Genomic DNA, 22381 nt, shown 5'->3' with positions numbered 1-22381 from the left:
GTGCAAGATCTAGCCTCTGTTGATTTGTGTGCTTTCTAGAAATCCTCTTTATAGCTGGTTCATCATATGCAGAATGTCAGTCTTTCACTTCACTTTATCCAAAGCAACTTCTATACGTCAATTCTTAAAAGGGCCAGTTTCTCCAGAACAACTTGGGGTTAGTGGCTTGTTCAAGGAAATGGTGGTAGCCGGGAACTGAACCCTCAACGCCTACCTCCATTTTTTTATTGGCATATAATTTCTCCTGTAAACTGTCCACTCAAGCAACTAATCAATGCACCGCTGAATTCTGCGTTCATAACAACAACTTTCTAATAAAAAAGGCTACAGTAGGCCTATTAGGGTCTCATCATTTGGAAGACAATTTGGAAATAACAGACTGAATAAAAAGGCCATGCTTGGGGAGAGAGCAAGAGAGAGCAAGGAGCTGTAGCCTATCACTGATTTCCCCAAAGGATTATTTGCAATTTCTTTGGTCTGACTCACCATCAAACCCTTCACCAAGCCTTTCTCAGCTCACTTGAGTACAAGTAGCTTATGAAGCAGGGATAAAACGGATAGGTAATTAAAGTGGAAATCTGGAGTAAAAACAACCTAGGGTCTATTTACGGTAGTTAACAACTTCAAACTTTTGATTGAGAGCAAAATTATGTTAACGTTTATTTGCATTATCACTGAGTGATGTTAATGATGCTGAGTGATGCGCACGCGGCAAGGTGTCACGTTGCTTTTTTATACCACTAACAATGTTCAAAATAGAATTACACTTCTGTGGTAGTGTGGTGAGGGTCTCTACAGACAAACCAAAGTATTGTGTACAAAGAGATCATAACAAGACCAGGGATGGATTAGCGAATGGGCCTACCGGGCCCAAGGGCTCAGGGGGCCCTGAAGCTCAAGCCTCTGTGTGAAGTCACTACACTCTTAAAACAAAGGGTTCTAAATGGAACCTTTAAGGGTTCTATAACTTGGTACATATGGCACCCTCAAAAGGTTCCATATAGAACCATTCCAGAGGGTTCAATATAAAAAAAAACCCTTAGGGGTTCTTTCATTTTTATAAAAGGGTTCTAAATAGAATCCAAGAGGTTCAATCATTCCCCCAAAACCTTTTATTACTTGTTAATCATATTTTAATGTTTAACCATAAATGATGATAATGACTGCCTTGGTGAAGGTAACAAATGACTTCCTCTGCACAGCTGATGCTGGACTCATTTCCATCCTAATCCTCCTTGACCTGAGTGCAGCTTTTGACACCATATCCCATCAGCTGCTTCTGGAGCGTCTTACCAGCATTGGAGTGCAGGGCAGTGTTCATCAATGGTTCACCTCCTATCTCTCTGGCAGGACACAGCTTGTCCAGATTTTGGACCACAAGTCGGAGAGTGCTGCTGTCACGAAGGGAGTGCCACAGGGGTCTGTTCTGGGGCCCCTGCTCTTCATCATCTACCTCCTCCCACTGGGAAATATATATGAGGCAACATGGTGTTCAGTTTCACTGCTATGCTGATGACACCCAGCTTTATATGTCCACCAAACCGACTGCCTCCCTTCCTCCTGCTGCGATGACTGCCTGTCTGCATGATATAAATCTGCGGATGACTAAAAACTACCTAAAACTGAACAGTAACAAGACTGAAATCCTTGTTGTTGGCTCAAAAACACTGCTGGCAAAGATGGAAAACAGACTCTCCCTATCTGTAGATGGCTCCAACATTCCCTGCTCCACCAAGGTGAAGAGTCTTGGTGTTATACTAGACGGAACACTTTCATTCACTGCCCATATTAACAGTGTGTCTCGCAACGCCTTTTTCCATCTGCGCACCATCGCAAGACTGCGCCCCTCCCTCAGTCAGCAGAGTGCAGAGGTACTTGTAAACGCCTATGCTACATCCCGCATTGATTACTGCAATTCCATCTTCTCTGGCATTCCACAGAAATCACTCCACCGCCTCCAAATAATTCAGAACTCTGCAGCCAGGATAGTAGCCAGGAAAGTCCACAAGCCACATAACACCTGTACTGTTGCAGCTACACTGGTTACCAGTTACCCAGAGAGTTCAGTTTAAGATCCTACTGTTGACATATAAGGCCCTGCATAACCTTGCTCCCAATTATATCACCGACCTCTTGGAGAGCTACACCCCTTCCCGCTCGCTGCGATCCTCATCAGCTAGTCTGCTCAAGGTGCCCAAGATGAACCTCAGCACCATGGGAGAGAGAGCGTTCTCCCACACAGCCCCAAAGCTATGGAACTCACCTCCAAACGACATCAGGCAGTGTGAATCCACTGCCCAGTTTAAAAAGGAACTGAAAACATATCTCTTTAGACTAGCCTATGGACTGTGATATGGCTAAATGGACTTTATATATGAAGGGTTCAGATGCAAAAGCCTCTAAATGCCACCTATGTCAAAAATGAGATAAAGATGGTGAGGGGATGCTCTCCACACATAGTATACACTAATCAAATAATTTAACTTCTAAACCCACTAAATACCACTCTCTTCCTGGTCTGAAATATCCTATAGGGGCCTGAATTTAAATGCTCATTTAAAAGAAAAGTGGTCAGACGGATTTAGAGGGTTTTGCATCTGAACTCTTCATATATATTTTATATATATATATATATAATTTTACTCCTTTTTTGATATATATTTTTTTTCTTCCATTTGTTTTATCTGTGAAGCGACCTTGGGTGTCCTGAAAGGTGTTTTTTAAATAAAATGTATTATTATTAGTAGTATTTATTATTATTACTAGTGATCACTGATGAATAGCCTATTGTATAGTGATTATCAATAATACTTGTAAAATTGTTTAGGAAAGAGGGATGTTTTTACTTTAAATGAAACCTACACAAACCTTTGTTTACATGCTGTAAGCCCTGTAATACTATGAAAGAATTGTGCCTGGCTCTATGCATAAAACATGAACAGGAAGGCCAGATTTAGAAATAATCAAGCAAATGTATTAAATGTATAATACAATAAAAGGTAATATTAACAAAGACTAGCTAATTTGATTGTAAAGTCTCAATACAGGAGACTCTTTTTTGACTTGGTATCATGAACAAATAATGCTCTGCAAAAGCCAGCGTGTGCTTAATCTGCCTGGGGTACTCCATGTGGCAAGGGCATGTGGCACATCCATCTCTCCACTTGCTATTGTGATGCCATCCATCTTTATGTTGGAATGTTGGTTGGAAACACGCTCAGTGGTTCCATATAAATGAGAAATAAGAGAGAGTCTAAGATGTGAATTAGTAAGAGTCTAAGTAAGAGTCTAAGATGTGAATTGACAGCATAAAGCAATGTTAATTGTAATGTTAAAAATATCAAATACCTTGCCCTTAGGGGTCAATACTGAGGGTGTTTTTCAGGCTTAGCTCTAAGTCCAGTCCATCCACAACTTCATTTCATGATGCATCTACAAATAAACAAACAAAACAAAACAGAGAAAATTGTGGTTACCAATAAATTGTTATAGAACTTACACCTGAACAGCACTGAAATCACATTATAGTAATATACTACTATACGGCTTTGCTACTCACAAGCTCTGGCACCTGAAGAAAAGGGAACATCTCCATCACCTCGCCTCATCCTGTCCATTATATTACTAATATCTGGCTGACGACGGCGCAGCTTGTTGTTTATGGTAGTCCTCCCCAACTGCTTCAAGGCCCATCATAATCTGAAAAAAAAGACATGCAGAAGAATGCAGAACTGAATTTATGTGAGCAATGATGATATAACGTTTCTCATACTAGAGATATATACTATACTATGTTCTCCACACCTGATACCTGTGTGTGTGTGTGTGTGTGTGTGTGTGTGTGTGTGTGTGTGTGTGTGTGTGTGTGTGTGTGTGTGTGTGAGGGGAGCGGGGAGGTGTTGAGGGGGGAGTAAAGGGGTGTGTGTGGGGTGATGAAATGCTGTGTGTGATTTACCAGTAGGCCTATTAGTCAGGGGGCCTATGTGGTTTCTGTGGGATTGAAATGTTAATTTTTGGAGAGTGGTTGGACTGTCTTTAGAGGTCATTGAACATGGAGAAATGGAGTCTCCATTTTTTTTTACCTGTTTTAACCCTATTTTTGTGAATTTGTATATTTCACTATAATTAACACCATACATTTAGCTGAAATCACTGGCTATGTTGAATAAAGTTCACAAAACAGTTATTTTCTTATTTTTAACAGTATGATTGTATGTCAGTATTATGATTGTATGTCAAACAATTAGAGATAAGATCAATAACCAGTTTCAGTTTCACCAAATACATATACTCCATTGCTGAAAGATAACAAAATCATAGATGAGACCTCAAACAACATTTACTTCATTTAAATATACACAACATATTAGATCTCACCTCCACAATTTCCTCATCAAAATCTACAACTAGTCTACTAAACCTTATTCCTACTCCCCTTCTTAAGACTGCTCTCCCCTTCCTGGATAATGTTTTGCTCTAGATTATAAATAATTCAATGCTATCAGGGCATGTACCGCAGTCGTTTAAGACATCTGTTATTAAGCCCTCCCTCAAAAAACCTAGCCTTGTATCGATACTGGTCTTCCTGGACCTCAGCGCTGCCTTTGACACCATAGACAATGACATACTACTTAGGCTTGAAAATTTGATAGGCATCAAAGACTCAGCACTCGCTTGGTTTAGATCAGTGTTTTTCAACCACTGTGCCGGGGCACACTAGTGTGCCGTGAGAGATCATCAGGTGTGCCGCAGAAAATTACCCAAATGTCACTTACTGGTCTAGAAAAGCAACTGTTGCATCAAATAATTTATAACCACATACTCTCATTGATTGTATGATTGCACTATTTGTGGTATGCAGGCATTGTACAATGGGGGGCCCATATCCAGTATTCACAGAATCATCACATATCCAGTTCAAAACAACAATTAAATTAGATATAGTCACCTACAAATTAAACAGAGGGCGCTTGTTATATTGAGCAGGTCTTGCATAGAAGCCATAGGCCATATCTGTGTATTATTTGAAATTTTAGGCTATGGTATGTTTATTTTTTCTTCACACAGGATTAGTGTGTTAGTGTGCCGTGGGACATTTTAAGTGTCAAAAGTGTGCCGTGGCACAAAAAAGGTTGAAAAACACTGGTTTAGATCATACCTTCCTAACCGTCAACAATTTGTACAGGTCCATAATAAACCATCTACCCAGATTATCGTCAAATGTGGAGTGCCTCAAGGCTCAGTACTGAGGCCCCTGTTGTTTAGCAGATGATACATAACTATACCTTTCCATAAAACCTGATGAATTAACACCGTCAAACTTGACACATGTATAACAGATATAAAGACATGGATGACGAATAATTTCCTGCTTTTGAACTCAGATAAAACAGAAGTCATGGTTTTAGGTTCTAAAAAGATGAGGGATATCCTATCCACATCACAGGCTACATATAGTGATCTTCCACTGACCTCATCTACAAGTGTTAAAAACCTAGGAGTTATAATTGACCAGGACCTAGCAAGTAATCACATAAAACAGATCACCAAAACTTAATTTTACCATTTAAGGAACAACTTATCCTTACCAGATGCCGAGAAATTAATGTTTTGTCATCTCAAGGATAGACTATTGCAATGCTATTGCAATGCTATTATGCTGGCTGTAATAATACCTGTCTAAAGAGCTTACAGCTTATACAAAATGCAGCTGCTCACACACAAAAAATATGAACATATTTCCCCCATCCTAGCATCTTTACACTGGCTACCTGTTAAAAGTCATTGACTTCAAAATATTACTTATAGTTCTTGGTTGGTTGCCTGCATTGAAAGAGGACACCTCATGAAAACGCTCTTTTGTCTGCTTCTGACAGAAGAAGCACTTGTCTATGCTGGCAGCAGCTGCTGCTGAACAAGTGTCCCTCTAGATGGACCTGATGCAGTTGCAGGTGTTGCTGCAGGTTCAGAAGATGGTCTACCGCGTCTTTTCTGAAGACACTGAGTCCTGCCTGCTTCACATGATTTCTAGTAGCGAATCTTAGCATGCTGCAAATGCTCACTGTTACAGGTGGATTTGTAGCAGTTCCTGTGCCAAACTGCTTTGTTCTGTTGTAAAATAACTGCACTGTAACAATGTAATCGTTGGCTGATCTGTGATACCTATCTCCATACTCTCTCATGGACAAAAACAAGAAATTTGGCATCTGTCTCTAGTGATGGGTCATTCACCAGTCCACACATATCTGCCACTGGATACATAGCCCAAAATCTGTTTCTTTTAGAATATGTGTGCCATCACCTGACTAACAGAAAGACACACCTCAGAAACTAGACTGTGCCACCATGAACTATGAAAATGTGCTTGCTCAAATGTAGAAGGCTAGAAGGTCACTAATATCACCAACCATGAAGAACAGAACACTATGTGCTTCAAGTTATTCGATATTCTAAATTCTATCACTGCCAGCTATCAACAGCCAACTGTCACTGGTAGTCAGGGATGGATTACTGCACGGGCCTACCGGGCCCAAACCCAGAGGCCCAAGGAGTCAGAGGGCCCAAGCCATTGCATGGAATCATTGCCTCAATATCAACACATCATATCAACACATAGGCTATGAATCTGATTGAAATAAAGTATTGGCCATCCCCAAAATGCACCAGAATACAGGAAATCACATCAAATAAATTTAAAAAATGTCCCGTGCAACAATTTAATCCCTTAATACATCTGGGCCCAGGGGCCTGAAAGTTCATAATCCGTCCATGCTGGTAGTGTCTCACTTTCTCTCTCTTACACACACACACACACACACCTGTCTGTTTGTCTAGCTGATCCTTTACCCTTTCTTTTCTTCACACTTAGGCTTAGGAAGGCCTTACAGACTTCAGCTGGTACTATGTAAAAGTCTATTAAACTTGATTTAACAGAGATCTCTGCACTTTGTGCTCTGAAAAAATGTTTTATAATGTTGTATTGTTTATGTGGTCCACCTTTGCACACTACCTTGTAGAATATCTTTGCTTTTTGGCACCAAACCCTATGCTATAATACCAGCAATGTGAGGTTTATGGACAAAACACCAAATTTGACCTTTTCTGAATTTGACCTTTGATTTGGGTCCTTCAAAACCTTCAACCGTTTTACTCTTAAGAACCCCTAGAACAAAGATATAATACTCTCCAAAAATTAACATGCGAATCCCACAAGCCCCCAAATTTGACACATAGGCCCCCCTACTATATAGTGCATTTTGACTAATTACATTAGCAATTAAAAATAAAAACAGCAGACATTTGTACAAAATCAGTTGCATGGATGTACGAAAGCATTGCTATTTGTTCAAAATGGGAAGCAACTGCTAAAATGATGTGCACAAGTGATAAGATGATATGGAGTTTGAACAGTTTTGAGAATTACCTTTCTGATCTGACAAATGTGACTAATTGTTGTCTGGATTATTGACTTTGTTTTTAGACTAATGTTAAGCCTCTTGTTATAGGCTAGCATGTCTTTGTCAGTTGTTCTCCCTCAGCTAATATTGTTGATTTTATCTTTATGGTTGGCTAAACTTACAGTAGGCTATTAGGCTATAAAAACTATCGTTGCCGTTAAAGACGAATGGTGTTTGTCTGTTTCTCATGCGCCGAGCAATTGTTCATAGAGGTCAGATCTGTGTGAGCCTTGGATGGATAACGGTTGTATGCTAGCGCCCCCCTGTGACATAAACAGGTTAGTTCTCACGATACAACACAGGCTCCAGTTCATTGCGTTCACCGCTGTGTTGAACCGAGTCACTCCAACATGGACTCGATGACCTTGCGCGCTTCTGTCTGCAATACTGTTTACCTCCGCGGTAACATGGGCGATTGGGTGGTAGTCTCGTTCGTGCACCAATAATCAAACCTTAGGCTACGTATCGGAATGCACTTAGGCTAATTCAAAAGATAAGCTTTGCTGACGAATGGCCAAATAAAATACATACCGTAGCTTACATCTGTCAGGAAACCCTTTGATTATCGAGTCCCTGTCGCTTTAACGTTCCAGACAAAACGCCCCATATGATTTTGGTGCTCCAATCATCAGTTACTTCGGTGAGAGGCAGACGGCGAATTTGTCGTTTTTTGCAAACATGGCGAAAGAGGACATATGTCTGCGGCTTGACGTACAGTAGCGATGTGAAGGACAGATGTTTTCATGGAGAAGCGTAATCGTGTTAAAAAGGAGGGTAAACGGAACTCCTGTGGCATATCAAACAGTTGATCACAATGGTAGGGGATCCATTTGGCTCTCAGCATGCTGGGTATATCATGTCTTACAAATGTTTGGAATGTTGTAGGCCTATAAAACTTGATAATGAGGTTAATAATAGTAATATGCATGTAACAACCCTGATCTACCCGCAAAATATTCCATAAATTATGCTGTTTGGATTATCGTGAATGTGGTAGAAAGGGACGTTAGTGAAAATATTGTACAGTAGACTATGTGATGACAGAAAAAAATATGACATTTAACAACTTGCAATGTGATGGCTATGCTGCAGCCAAAAGAGGGAATATCCGATTCAGACTTTAATGTGCTTTGTAGGCTTATTTAATTTGACTAAACTGGCATTATCATTGCACAATCTTATCATGTATAGAAAGATGAAACTGTGAATGATGTTTTCATCACAGTCCAGACTATAGCATGGATGCAAAAGTTGACCCAGAGAAACGTTTAGACCTCAACCAAGGGAACTTAACACTTCTGCTGGGCTGTTGTATGTGAGGGGGGGGGTCAGCGTGTGTGTATGTATGTGATAGAGTTGAGGAAATGGAGAGCAGTGATATCATCTGGGTTTGGATTACCTAAACTGTCGAATGGGCAACGTTTTTGGCGGAGGAGGACAAAAAGCTGACAGTAAGGTGCCCTGAAAGCTACAGGTGATCATCTTCAGTGATAGGCTTTTGTGGCAGTATGGACCATCCAAGGCAAGGCAAAGGCAAGTTTATATTTTTCATACACAGAGGCAATTCAATGTGCTTTACATAAATAAAAGCAAGAATATCATATCATAATCAAAAGACATAAAACCACAGTGTGCATCTAATCTGATTTCTAAACAAATCGCAGTGCTTTGAAGTCAATTCTGTGATTTACTGGAAGCCAGTGTAGGGAGTATTGGAGTCATGTAATCAGTTGATTTAACATAACAAATTCACATAGCTGCTGCATTTTGCATCCCCTAAGTGGGTACTGCAGACCCAGCCGGCGGTCCGACGTCTGATAACGTTGGAGGACAGTCAATCTGTGGCTCCAATCAGTGTGACAGACCTAATTTAGCTTGTTTGCAGCTGATTCAACATGTAGGCATCGGAGAGGTCGGGAGAAGGGTTGCTCTGATTCAGCTTGCCTACCTGTTGCTAAAAAGGATAGTGTAGATATCAGACGTTCCCTTAAGTCAGTGGTTCTTGAAGTGAGTGTGAGGCAGGCCCCACTAATGGGGAATAGAGACATGTCAGGTCGGGTGTGACGAACAGGGGGTTGCAACCAACAACCGAGAGAATGTCTTAGTTGTGCCTATCTTTATTAATGCTTTATAAATGCCTTTCCTTTTTGACAATGAAGATCATACATTCAAAAAAAAAATAGCCACACACAAACATAGGAGTCATAGACAGGCCTACATATAAATTAAAACAAAATAGCCACATACAAACATAGGAGTCATAGACAGGCCGACATATGAATTAAAACGACATCAGATCCAGCAGACCAAGATGGGAAATGTGATGTGGAAGCACAATGCAAAAATCATATTAACGTTTCCATTGTGCTGTGATGGGATCAGGTAGGGTTTGAAAATTCCCCACCTCCAAAATGGGGTATGACATAAAAAGTTTGAGCACCACTGCCTTAAGTAGTAAGTAGATACCATTCTGGTACTTTTGTCTCTGGATGACTGGATCTGATAACACAGTTTCACTTTTTTTCTCCTCAGCCTCTTTCTTTCTTCCACTACCAAAACACCCAGGACTGGCAATGCAATGCCAGTGTCACTTGCAACTTGTTATTAAACATATGCTTGATTAGTTGTAGAAGTAGGTTTACACACTTTTATGGTGAGCAAGGGTAGTGTGAAAATGGTAAGCAAGCACTGATCTGTTCATCTGCACCCATATATCTGCATATGGCGCAAGCAGCAGAATGGAGCCTATGTGCTAGTTCTCTTTTTTTAAGTTGCTTTGGATAAAAGCGCCCGCTAAATGCATACATATAGTTCACAGTGGGCAGTCTTAGCGGTTTGCACATTTTTTTCTGCAAACAGAATTACTTACCGTTTTTACTTACAGTTATTTACAGTTTTAAAAAATGTAGACATCCAGGTGTTAATTTGGCCAATACATTGACAGAGCTTAAAGGAGACCATAGTCATTAGGCAACAATCAAGCTTGGATTGGAAATCATTTTTCATTTTCTACCTTTCTTGAACAAATGGTTACATGATTTTTGCCATGACTATGCCTGAAAGTCCAACCCAATATTATAGTCTGTGTAGTTCTGATCATATTGTGATCAACAGTGTCTGCACTAACAGTACCGGCATCTGTCCCGAGGCATATCTAAAACCTGACTGAAAGTTGATAGCTGTTTGACACTCATTGCACATTCCGTGCTATGTTCTCACTGGGAGTATGAAGTACAAGGTTGTTGTGGACAATATTGAGGTGCCTTTAAGAGATCCTTTTGAAGGGCCATGGTCAGGGAGTGCCCTGTGCTTTTTGGGTGCTGTGCAATAGCTAGAAAAATAGCTGAAGGTCTCAAGCTAGAAAAGGACAGCCTACAGTAGCAATTGGCTGTGGATGAATAGAGGGTAGAATGCTGAATGTCTGGGGATAGAAAAAGCCAGTCAGAAGCAGCCTCTGCATACTTGCAGGGACACTGAATGTTGACCGTTGGCTCTTCTTAAAGGTTTTTTTTCTGAATGCCACAGTAGCCTCTAGTAGGGTGGAATGGGAGGGTGACAAGAAATCAGGAGTGTGTGGGTGGAATACTGGTGCATCAGGCTTCTGATGGTTCTCTGTGATTGGGTCAGACACTGACGCTTCCTCTTCACTCTTCTCGTTCGATAGCCTGTCCTCAGCCTTGATAGGTGACATGGATGATACATCTGTAGGCATTCAGGGACACTGAATGTTTTTGCAGCTGAGTGACATTGTGGGGTTGCGTAACCTCTACACAGCCCTCACATCTGGAGGAATGGGTTAATATCTAGGTCAGCTCTGGCTTCCCTGAACATTGGCATGTTTCCAAAAGTCAAAACTGGATTCAATATGTAAACTGAACATTCTCCTCGCTCAACAAGCAAACATTTATTTAATGACATTTTAATCACCTGTGAAGGAAAATCCTCATAATGTGCCATTCCAAAAGGCAAAACTGAGAAAGTGGTATGACTTACTGTAGCATGGGATCTTCTATTGTAATGTACGAAATAAATATCAAACACTCCTAATCTTGACTTCTCTTTGTTAATAGTTTGAAGCAAGCATCTTATTAAAATGCATAACAAACACACAATAAATGCAAAATCTAAAGTTGTTGTTTTTTTGACACTCTTCACTGTTGTAACTACTCACCTATAAATGTGTAATTGCAGTCTGTAAGATTAAAACAGTTTGTTAGTGATAATGGCAGTAATATGTGCATCATGGAATAATTCCCTTGGATTGGTTGTTGGTCTTTTTTTGATGTCTTGTTTTGATTTAGCTCATAGTGGAGAAAACAGCTGACCACCCGACTGCAGAGTTCTCGCTGCTGGAGGATGTGGCCCTGCACTTTACCTTCCTGATGGACCGGCTCAATGACCAGCGCCTCTTCCAGCCGGACCTGTGCGACGTGGACATCGTGCTGCTGCGGCACCAGGCCACCTTCCAGGCCCACAAGGGCGTGCTGGCGGCGTACAGCCCCTTCTTCCACTCGCTGTTCGGCCACAGCAAGGAGCTCCAGCGCGTGGAGCTGGCGCTCGAGGCCCTGCAGCCCCAGGGCCTACAGCAGATCCTGGACTTCATATACACCTCCAAGCTGCTGCTGACCAGCGGCAACGTGCAGGATGTGCTGCGGGCCGCCACCGTGCTGCAGATGACCGACATCGCCGCCTCCTGCCGGGAGCTGCTCAGCCACGGGTCCCTGGCCGGGGTGCCCAGTGCGGCGGGGGACGAGGAGGCCAAGCAGGGCGCACAGCTGTGGACCAACGGTGGTGGGGACGGCGGGAGGGCCGCTGCTGTGGCTGCCTACCGCGCGGACGTCAAGCAGGAAATGGAGTCAGCCAGCGCAAAAATCTACGGACGGGAGGGCGGAGGGACCCAGTTCACCCTGCATGTGGAGGACGGCCCGCTGAAAAGCGAACACCCGGGCAACGCCAAGCCTGTGCAGTTCCTCAAAAAGGAAGGGGAGGACGCAGCGGTGCAGGGGGCTTTGAGCGTCCCTGGAGACACGCAGCAGATCATCGTGGAGTTGAACCTGAACAATCAGACCCTCAATGTGTCCAAAGGCCTGGAAGAGCAGCCCTCCCCAGTGCTGCTGCCCTCTGCACACAGACAGCCAGGAACGGACCAAGCTGGACGTGACGAGGAGAAAGACAACAAAGAGGCCGAGGAAGATGACGACGATGACGACGACGACAACGAAGACGTGAACATGGAAGAAGGGAAAGCGGCGCAAACCGAGGAAGAGGAGGACGACCAAGGAGGGTCCAGCGAAGAGGAGGACGGACACAACAGCGATCAAGCCATAGCAGATTTCACCCCACGTCCACCCCAGCGACAAACCAGGGTGGCGGCCATGTTTGTCGGAGCATCTCCCCTGAGGAGCCGTCTGGCGGGCCAGCAGGGCAAGCTGATCAGTGGCGGCGTCCGATCCGAGGAGCCGGAGGGCCAGGGCCTGAAGGTGCGGCTGGAGGAGAGGCAGACCTTCCCCTGCGTTCGCTGCCCACGCAGCTTCAACAATCACTGGTACCTGGAAAAGCATGTGAGCGCCACGCACCACCGCATGCAGGTGTGCGACAAGTGTGGCAAGCGCTTCCTGTTGGAGAGCGAGCTGCAGCTCCATCAGCAGACCAACTGTGAGAGGAGCATACAGGTGTGTGAGCACACACAGGGGCCTCGCACAAACATTACGCACACTTACACACATGCACATGCGCACACACACATACACACTATCACATGCATCTACATGTACTATCAGAATATGAAGCCAAGCCACAGGAGGTGTGGAAGAGAAGGTTCTTTAATCCAATACTTTAGGGAGTGTATTATGTAACCTTTGGTGTTGATGTGTTGTGGTTGGCATTGTTGTTTGTAGTGTGGTACTTGTGGAAAGGCCTTCAAGAAGCTGTGGTCACTGCAGGAACACAACAAGATTGTCCATGGTTATGCCGAAAAGAGATTTTCCTGTGAGATTTGTGAGAAAAAGTTCTACACCATGGCCCATGTTCGCAAACACATGGTTGGTGAGTATACTGATGGCTCTTCTTTTTCTGAATGCCACAGTAGCCTCTAGTGGTGAGGTCGCTGAATTGCAGTTAACTGGATACTTCTTCAAGCATGTTGGTGAAATATGGTGGCCCTCTAGTGGCGTGCAAAACGGTTTGTCCTTTCTGTCAACTTTTGAGAATTGAGAATTACTCAAAACTAGATTTTTCATGCAGTCACTTAGCGCAATAGAGATTGTGAAAGTGAAAGTCATTCTTTAGCATTCTCTCCTAAGATACAATCTTTATCATATGGCTCACAATAGCCTTGCCATTATGTTCCTACTGACAGCACACACAAAAGAAATGCCATTTACTTGTGAGACATGTGGAAAGTCCTTCAAACGGAGCATGTCTCTGAAAGTCCACTCCCTCCAGCATTCAGGCGAGAAACCCTTTAAATGTGAGGTAAGAACAATGCTCCTACTGCAGCATCCCACTCTCTGCCAAATGGAAGGAAATTGACTGAAATTGGCACTGAAAGGTCTACAAGTGCACATGTTGAAAAGCATCTCTTGTTGCAGAACTGTAGTGAGCGCTTCCAGTACAAATACCAGCTGCGCTCCCACATGAGCATCCACTTAGGCCATAAGCAGTTCATGTGCCAGTGGTGCGGCAAGGACTTCAACATGAAGCAGTACTTTGATGAGCACATGAAAACACACACAGGTGAGTCACACTTGCACACACACACACATACACACTCTCTCTCTCTCACCTGATTCTTATCCATGACTTTTAGAAGTTGGCATAAAGGAGATAGGTGCATGCATGGGGGGGGGGCACTGTGGTGCAGCAGGCTAGAGTGCCCATACCATGAACGGGTCAAAGCACTCACGAGTTGGAGTCCAACCTGTGGTCATGTCCCTATCCCACCCCATCTCTCTCTCTCCCACTCACTCATTGTCCTTTCCAAATAAAGGCAAAAAGGCCAAAAAAATACTTAAAAAAAAAAAAGAGATAGGTGCATACATGTGTAGGCCTTTCGACTGGTTTAGTGGTTGCATGTGTCTTTGCTCTACAGGAGAGAAGCCATACATCTGTGAGATGTGTGGAAAGAGCTTCACCAGCCGGCCCAACATGAAGCGGCACCGGCGCACGCACACCGGCGAGAAGCCGTACCCCTGCGACCTGTGTGGCCAGCGCTTCCGCTTCTCCAACATGCTCAAGGCGCACAAGGAGAAGTGCTTCCGAGTGACCAACCCCACCGCCACAGAGGCCGATTGGGCGCCTGCCTCTGGCCCTAGGGCCTCGGCCAATGAAATGACTCCCCTGACTGAAGATGGATTGGGGTCCTCTAATCACAGCACAGCGGCGTTTCCATCTCCGCTGCTGCCGCCAGCTGATCGGAGTTTGGGGTTGCCGTCTCTCTCCATGTTCTCCTCCGGACGGCTCCACGCTGAGGACCACTGACCACTCCACTCTCCGTTTTGTAGCCCTGGAACTCTATAAGGTACTTCTAGTCAAACTCTATATAGGAAAGTATAGCATCTATTGAGAACAATCAAGTGATTAACAGCTCTATATTTTATACCGTGAATCCAAATATACTATGTCAGTCTGTAGTATTTACAAGCTAGTCTGTGACTTTATGTTCCCTGCGTGTTGCATTGATGTCATAGAAATGTATGTAGCAAAACCCTAGATACTAAGCACTTTTTCTGTTTCATTACACTCATTTTCATCTTCTAGGGATTTTACAATAGTTCCTCTAAGGTCTGTTGATGATGAGTTGATGTTAATTGAGTTTATTTGTATGTGTTGTTAATTGCTTTTCAGTAAGACTGATATCCAAATGTAGGATTTTGCAACCCTCACCCCTTTCCTCGTACAATCAGCAGTGGCACTTTACCAGTCCAGAGACTCCTCAGGGCAACGCCATGCCCATGTGAAGCCAATATGATAAGCCCATTACCTAATGATTCTCATAGGAGCTTATTGGTTATACTGTTGATATCCTTGCTACTCATATCATTGATTAGTCCAAGTTACTTCTGCTGGTTTGTTTGTTTTGTTACTGCGTAGTGTTAATGTAATTCATTTACTCATTGGCAAATTCAAATGCTTATACTCACTGGCACTGGCATCAGCATTAGAGATATCTAGATGGCACTTTAACCAGAATTTGACATTCCGTCTCGATAAGATCTGTGTTAATTACAGAGCACAGCACAGGCTTGGTGAAGGTCACACATGGTAGATGCAGATTTACCACAGATATTCCAATATGGTGGTTATTATGAAGTATGTCAGCACACAAATCAGTTTTATCGTGAGATCTTAAACATTTCCTATCTGCATTTCATATGTTCAGGACAAATGTAAAATTCACAGGGTTTTGAATGTAAAAGAGATTGTTGCAGTGCAGAGCAATTGGAAATCGTTACTGAATGGCATGTATTGCTTGTTTTGATTTTGTTATTGAATGGCATGCAATGCCTTTGTTGGCAGTTTAGATGCTCTTTTAGACTTAAAAAGTCTATCAGGCTTAAATCTTGTTTAACCGTTAACAGCTTTAAAGAGTGTATTTTCCTTAGAGCAGTACCAAACTATAAGGTTGTTACACGGAGCTTTCACTTTGGCAACAGTAGATCAGTGTCATCTATGAAGCATGTGGGAGCCTATAAGCAGAAAGTTGGCAAGTTTCTGAAATCAGTATGCTATGTTATGGCAGTGCTTATGTTAAGCATTTAAAACTATTTTTTGTTTTAGGTTTGTTACTTACCCATACACATCTCCTTCAGTTAGTTTTATATGATTGTTTAGTCTGTAAATTGATCTAGATGGAATCTTTTGGAGCATTACATTTGCTGTCATACAGTTGTTTTTACAGTTTAGGCCATGTAATGGTGAAGCTGAAGCGGTGCACTCAGATGAAATGAACACATCTCAAAAGTAGCGAATTGGCCTTTTAGTAATGGCACTTTGCTTGAAATTTAGTGAAGTCAGAAAGCATGATGCATAATGACTAAGTCTGCAATTGTAATTTGTTGCTTTGCAAAATTTGTAATGCACAGACATTAGGCTAACTTTGTGCAATAGGACAATGTGTGCTATTTATTGGAGATAGGCCTGACAGAAGCCTGTGGTTAAGTAATAGAGATGAAGGACACTATTGATATTGCAGCTGCTGGCAAATTCCAATTGCAGAAAAGTATGATTGTTTTAGGGAACACCTTAATTTTAGAATCTCAAAAGAATGATTGGTGCTGTCAAGTGGACTTGAGTGAAGAGATTGCTAACTGTCAACTTCCAGTGCTTTTATGTTATGAGGATTTGGAAACTGCTTGCCGGTGAAGTTTTTTACAAAAACACAGTTGATATTTGGTCTCAAAGCATCATGGACAAATCACTGATGTATCAGAATTCACAGCTCATTTAGCAAAAGCAGATTATGCAGTGTGAACTCATCCTCAGCTACTGTATGTGTAGCTGTGTGGAGGTTTAATCATCCACATTACAGAGTTTTGGAATCTTACTTTGGAATACCGATATTATGAATATGAATTTGGATTTTTTTTTTGCATTTTAACATAATTTTATTCATAAATGAATGATTCGATTAGGATTATATTTGAAGGAAACTATATTTTGTGTTTGAGGAATTTCCAGCCCATAAGCACTTTAATATGCCAATTATTGCCATTTGATCTTGTGTTCTTTTTAATAATGTTGCACATAATATTCATATGTATGTAGCTCTCATTTGTAAATTGAGAAAAAAAGCTTACTAAACCAGTTACTGTATAAACCCAAAAGATATTTAGAGGATTACATTTAAGACAACACATTGTGGTTGTGCTTTACATTTATGGTGGCAGTTGTATTTATGTAGAGAATGTGGAACAGCTCCTTTCCCAAACAAATTCAATCTTGACAAAATTTGAATCACATCAAACAATATGTATGTTACTCTGTCTGAGGATACTGTAACTCCAAGATACCCTAAACATTATGATGAGGAGTGGGGCTGTTGATGCTAGGTGGAGCAGATTGCTATGAGTCTTCTGACCAAAAGTAAAACATGACACATACTGTAAGCATGGAGGCTATAAGGAAATTACACAAATAGTCTCGTGCAGTTTTGTTTAAGTTGAGAGGCCAAAGTGTGTTAGCATCATTTGGAAGATCACATGCAAATAAATCTTTGTTTCTTTTCTTCTTTATTTTACCTGTTGCAATGACTCCACAAGTCCAGTAATATTTCAGTCAGCTAACATTGTGTGTTTGTAGGCCTATACTTGTTTGTTTTTCAACAACCATAATCTTGTTTATGACCGTGCATATATTTTTGTTTCAATAAGTGGTTAATTTGTTATATTAACAGAAGTGTTAGAGTTTGGAAACACCACGTGTGTAATGTCTAGAGGTGCTAATAATATTGGTCGATATATTCTGGCATATGTGTGTTCATTTGTAAACTATATGTTCAAGAGAGGAAAAATAGAAGTATACTGTATTACAAAATATACCATGTAATTTTGAAATAAGTGTTCTTCCCACTGTTTCATAGATGCAAATTAAATATGATATTTCTCATTATGTATAATTTTCCCTGTTTACTTTGTGTTTATGTGTATCTGTGTGTAGTAGTAGTAGTAGAAGTAGTAGTAGTAGTATTACTGGTGTAGCGTTTATAGGCTTTCCGTCATGATTTGAATCGGACTTGGAGTGCTGCATTGCTGGTCAGTCATACATATGATGTGCTGGCACATCAAGAGTAAACAGTGAAGAAGAAACACACACACAACATGTTTTTTTAAAATATGGTCTTGTCTTGTTTAATGCAATGTTGTCATGGTAGTAAAATGTGTACTTACAGTAATTAAGAATCACAACATATTCATTTTCACATTATCCAAATATTCATATCACTTAGTAAGCAAATAGCAAAGACCCACTCATACACACATACACATTTTTATTGTTTTGAAAATACATATGAAAAGTAATTTCCCTTCACAAATTTCAATTTTATTTGTGTAGCAGAAATTAGATGATTTTCAAGAGAGAACCTGTCAAATCCACATGACTTGACTATTTCTCTCCCTCTGCTGTTAGAACCTGGGAACAACATTAACAGGGAGCTCCAGCATGAAGATCATGCTTTCTGCAGCTTCATATTCCAAACCTTTTGTTTCACGAATCATTTAAACAGCCCCATGCAATAAAATGTTGCCCCAGTGTTATGTGTTTAAAACAAGTGGATGAGCACATTTAGGAAGCCATTTTACCACTCAAGCCAAGGCACAATATAATGCTAGTCCAAATTTCCACAGCCTCTTGTGACTGTGGACTCTCCTGCGCGCTCCATTACTGCTGTTGTTCTTTTGTGTTCCTGACATGTTGCAACCACCCTGAAGTCAACGGCATGGTGATCACAGCTTGTCAAGACGCAGAACGTTGAGTCGCACCCCAAGAATCGTGGCGCCCTCAGCGTACTTGATCTCCCTCAGCATGCCATTCCAGCACCTCTCCTCCTCATCAAACCTGCCAGAGGCGAAAGGTTACCACGGTTACATCAACAGTCCATTAGCTCTCCACACTTAACATTTTGGATAACTGATTCAAGGAGTTGCCGTTCAGTTTAAATTCTGCTATAGTGTCAACATGCCTAATCCAAATTGATGTCTACACATTGAATTACCTTTGATGACTTGCTTGCGAATGTTTATGTTTAAACCTGTTTAACCTCATCTGTTATAGCTCCTCCGTGTTTATGTGTGTATGTATTTTAGAATGAATCTCAGAAGGAAAATTAAGTCACTCACCTCCAGATGTCGTACATCTCAGTGGGAGTGAGCTTCTCGCTGTCCTCGCTGGGCATCATGGCAAAACCGCCCACAGCGTAGAGTGCGCCGCCCAGGGTGGTGAGGTTGAGGGAGCTCCTCTCCTGCGGGAACTCTACGCCCTCCGACCACCTGAGAACAAGTGGAGCAGTGCTTATTTACCATTCTGGGACAACAGATTCATTCTTTTTAGCTTTCATGATCAGCAAGTCTGAAATTTCCCTTCCTTATGTTGTGTTTTTTTTTATTGACACAAGGGATTGTCACTCACTTGTTAGTGGCGATATCGTAGACCTCAACGCTACTGGTCAAGCCGTCATCAGTAACACCAGTCACTACATAGATCTTGTCGTTGTGCACAGCGGCGCCGAACAGAGAACGAGGGGTCTTCATTGGGGCCAGTTCCTTCCACTCAAACTTCGTAGGGTCATATACACAGACCCGTTTCAAACACTTCCTGTCATAAATGATGAAGAAAATTATGAATTGATGCAAAGAGTTCCTTTTCCAAAGCCTGTAAGTGAACCCCACTTGTGCTCTTTTGTTATGTTGTGTACTTACACAGTTGACACAATATCAGAATATTTGTCAAGATCCCATCTCTAAATCCTAGCTGTTATGTGATCTTTTTTTAATGTTTCCATATTCATCCCTAATTGTTGAATCCAGGGCCGTTCTAAGGACACTTACTTGCTCTCAGACTTGCCCCCAATGACATAGACCATTCCGTTGTGCGACACCGTTCCATGAGCATACACTGTGTAGGGAAGAGGATCCGACTCTCCCCACTTGAAAGATCTGCACAAAAGAAAAACAAAATACTCCAATAAAGCTTATAGCACACAAACTGATGATGTAAAATAAATATGGATTCACAATGGAATGTTCAGGTATGTTCGGGACAGTTCAGATCAGGACAGCTCTTTACTCACTGACGGTCGTAGATCAGGACAGAGTCCAGAGCATGTTCTCCCTCTTTCAGCTCTTTTCCTCCCACAACAAAGATGGAGTTCTCGGCCTCTGCTAGGCCAAACAGGCAGCGGGCGTCAGGGATGGAGGGCATCCCCAGCCAGTCACGACTCACCGGGTCAAACTGAGTCACAGAACAAAAACAAGTCTGAGCAATTACCAAACATTGTTATTACCAAAGGTTCTTTTCTCATGTAACCACTCATGTTGTTGATATTCAGCTGAGGTACTACAGAGACAGCTTTCAGCTGGCTTTGGACATAGCTGGATATCAAAAGCAATATAATGTCTGTCTTCTCTGTCTTTCTGTCTGTCTGTTTATCTGTCTATCTGCCTACACCCATTTTCATTATTTACGTCCTGAATGACTTGTCGCTGTATAATACATTCTTCAAGTCTTGATTTGTCATTGTATGATACATTCTTTTGTTTGAGACATTTTTATTTAAAGCCTAAAACAGACACTCTGAATTTGAAAGCCACTCTGAATCTGAAAGCTTTCTCACCTGCAGGAAGTAGGACGTCAAGGCCTCCTCCTTGTCTTGCTTATCGATGAAAAGACCCCCTGCCACAAAGATCTGGTTCTCTTTGGTCACCAGGCTGGAGTGATTCTTTGGGACCTCAGTAGATGTGGATGCGACGTAACATATATTTCCCACCGGGTCGTACGCTATCGTCCCAGTGTCACTGACCATCAGAATGAGCTCTGTCAGGAACATGCCGAAGCGCAGGTTGTCATTTAGAATCCCAGGGAGTAAACCATCCTCTTCCTCTTCTTCATCTTCCTGTCCCTTCTCCGACTTCATGGGCTTCGGGAATATTCCTCTTTGAGCATCCCTGATGAGCTGAAGCTGTTTTTTGAGCTCCGTGTTGGGCTTGATCAGTTTGTGTCCCTCCACTTTATTGGTGAAATAGTCCTCCGACATCAGCCGGAAGCGCACACAGTGCAGGAGGTCAGGCAGGTCTTTCAGCCTCTCCTGCTTGTCGTAGCTCACCCAGTCCATAAGAGACTCAAAGACCACCTCCTCCTTCTCCACATTGAGCGAGTCGCAGGTGATGATGGCCGCCAACTCGCCTGGGCCCAGCTGGTGGAAGTCCTGGTCTCGCACAATCAGATCGTAACGCTCACAGATGAAATCCCGGGCATCAGAGGCTAAACGTGGACAGTCCAGTAGAAGCCCTAGTCTGAAGATTGCCAAGCAGTTACTTAGCACCAACTTGCTCTGAAGGTAGGACACACAAACGCTGAAGATGGAGGGGATCTGGTACATGTTGGCCACCATGAAGATATCCTGAACGTTTTGCTCCGTCAGATTGATATCAGATGTGTAGAGGTACCTCAACACCATGCCCATGACACTGGGGTCCACGTCCTTCAAGACGATCTCCCTTTTCTTGCTCTCCTCCAGGTTGGACAGGAACATGGCCTTAAAGTAGGGGCTACTGGCGGCCAGCACCAGCCGATGACAGCGGAACTCCTGATCCTTGACTTTCAGCACACAGTCTACAAACTTGTCGTTCTCCAACAGGTCGCAGAGGCCATCCTGCAACAGGGTCTGCTGGTACATGCGTGGCTGCTCCACCGGGTCCACTCCCGCCACCGCCATGTTGGTACAGACTTCTGGCACTGTGAGCGTACGCTTGAACAGGAGAGTGTCCTGGTCACTTCCCACAGCAGAACAGACTTAACAGCTCAACTCAGAAAATGGCAGAGGAAAGGAGAAAGAAAGAGAGAGAGAGAGAGAGAGAGAGAGAAAGGGGGAGGGAAAGAGGGAGTGATAGCAAATGAGGGAGTGAGAGAGAGAAAAAAAGAGAGAGAGACCAACTGCACAGACCATGCCAGAATGTGTCAGAGTGAATGCACTCTTCAGCTGTCTCTGGCAATCAGCTAACCCACTAGCCTGTATTTATTTATAGAGTCCTACTCACAAAACTACTAGGAGTCCATTTTGGAGAGGCTGTAACTTGAGCTGCCCATCCTCCATCTTTACGCAGTCTAGAGCTGACCAGCTGAGGCGCATGTCCACAGGGAGTATCAGGTCTTCAGGCCCGGCCCTTTGAGTAAGGTTGGTGTGCATGTATCAATGTGGACCAACCAAT

General features: G+C 42.6%; 2 protein-coding genes and 1 long non-coding RNA gene across 4 annotated transcripts; 1 reads left to right on the top strand and 2 right to left on the bottom strand.

Annotated features, from left to right (window-relative positions):
• Positions 1-2958: 2958 nt before the first annotated feature.
• On the bottom strand, positions 2959-8065 carry LOC121723016. The gene is made up of 3 exons (XR_006034893.1): positions 7989-8065; positions 3560-3699; positions 2959-3432 (listed from the first exon to the last, which is right to left on the bottom strand). It is a non-coding gene; the product is annotated as an uncharacterized LOC121723016 (long non-coding RNA).
• On the top strand, positions 7891-18035 carry zbtb47a (zinc finger and BTB domain containing 47a). 2 transcript variants are annotated; one of them, XM_042108652.1, is made up of 7 exons: positions 7891-8274; positions 11759-13129; positions 13355-13502; positions 13816-13931; positions 14048-14192; positions 14548-14976; positions 15303-18035. In XM_042108652.1, exons 1-6 carry the CDS (start codon positions 8272-8274, stop codon positions 14934-14936), a joined length of 2172 nt encoding a protein of 723 aa, XP_041964586.1. In that variant the 5' UTR covers positions 7891-8271; the 3' UTR covers positions 14937-14976; positions 15303-18035. The 2 variants fall into 2 exon arrangements, with proteins under 2 accessions (XP_041964586.1, XP_041964585.1); XM_042108651.1 differs by having other exon boundaries at positions 14548-18035.
• Positions 18036-18716: 681 nt separating this feature from the next.
• On the bottom strand, positions 18717-22116 carry klhl40a (kelch-like family member 40a). The gene is made up of 6 exons (XM_042110655.1): positions 20788-22116; positions 20245-20405; positions 20003-20110; positions 19584-19769; positions 19295-19444; positions 18717-19013 (listed from the first exon to the last, which is right to left on the bottom strand). The coding sequence occupies exons 1-6, from the start codon at positions 21886-21888 to the stop codon at positions 18902-18904; spliced, it is 1818 nt and encodes a 605-aa protein (XP_041966589.1). The 5' UTR covers positions 21889-22116; the 3' UTR covers positions 18717-18901.
• Positions 22117-22381: the final 265 nt, after the last annotated feature.

This window comes from Alosa sapidissima, chromosome 1 (genome assembly GCF_018492685.1).
Source record: "Alosa sapidissima isolate fAloSap1 chromosome 1, fAloSap1.pri, whole genome shotgun sequence".
NCBI classification, from domain to species: Eukaryota; Metazoa; Chordata; class Actinopteri; order Clupeiformes; family Clupeidae; genus Alosa; species Alosa sapidissima.
This window is presented reverse-complemented; position numbering and strand designations above follow the sequence as displayed.

Excerpts from the sequence above, each read along its gene's own strand:
- klhl40a (XM_042110655.1), bottom strand. The coding sequence starts at position 21,888 with ATGGCGGTGGCGGGAGTGGACCCGGTGGAGCAGCCACGCATGTACCAG. Across the intron at positions 20,111-20,244 it reads GTCCTGATCTACGACCGTCA|ATCTTTCAAGTGGGGAGAGT; the intron begins GTGAGTAAAGAG and ends TCTTTTGTGCAG. Across the intron at positions 19,014-19,294 it reads GAGATGTACGACATCTGGAG|GTTTGATGAGGAGGAGAGGT; the intron begins GTGAGTGACTTA and ends CGCCTCTGGCAG.
- zbtb47a (XM_042108652.1), top strand. Across the intron at positions 13,503-13,815 it reads TGTTCGCAAACACATGGTTG|CACACACAAAAGAAATGCCA; the intron begins GTGAGTATACTG and ends TCCTACTGACAG. Across the intron at positions 14,193-14,547 it reads GCACATGAAAACACACACAG|GAGAGAAGCCATACATCTGT; the intron begins GTGAGTCACACT and ends TTTGCTCTACAG.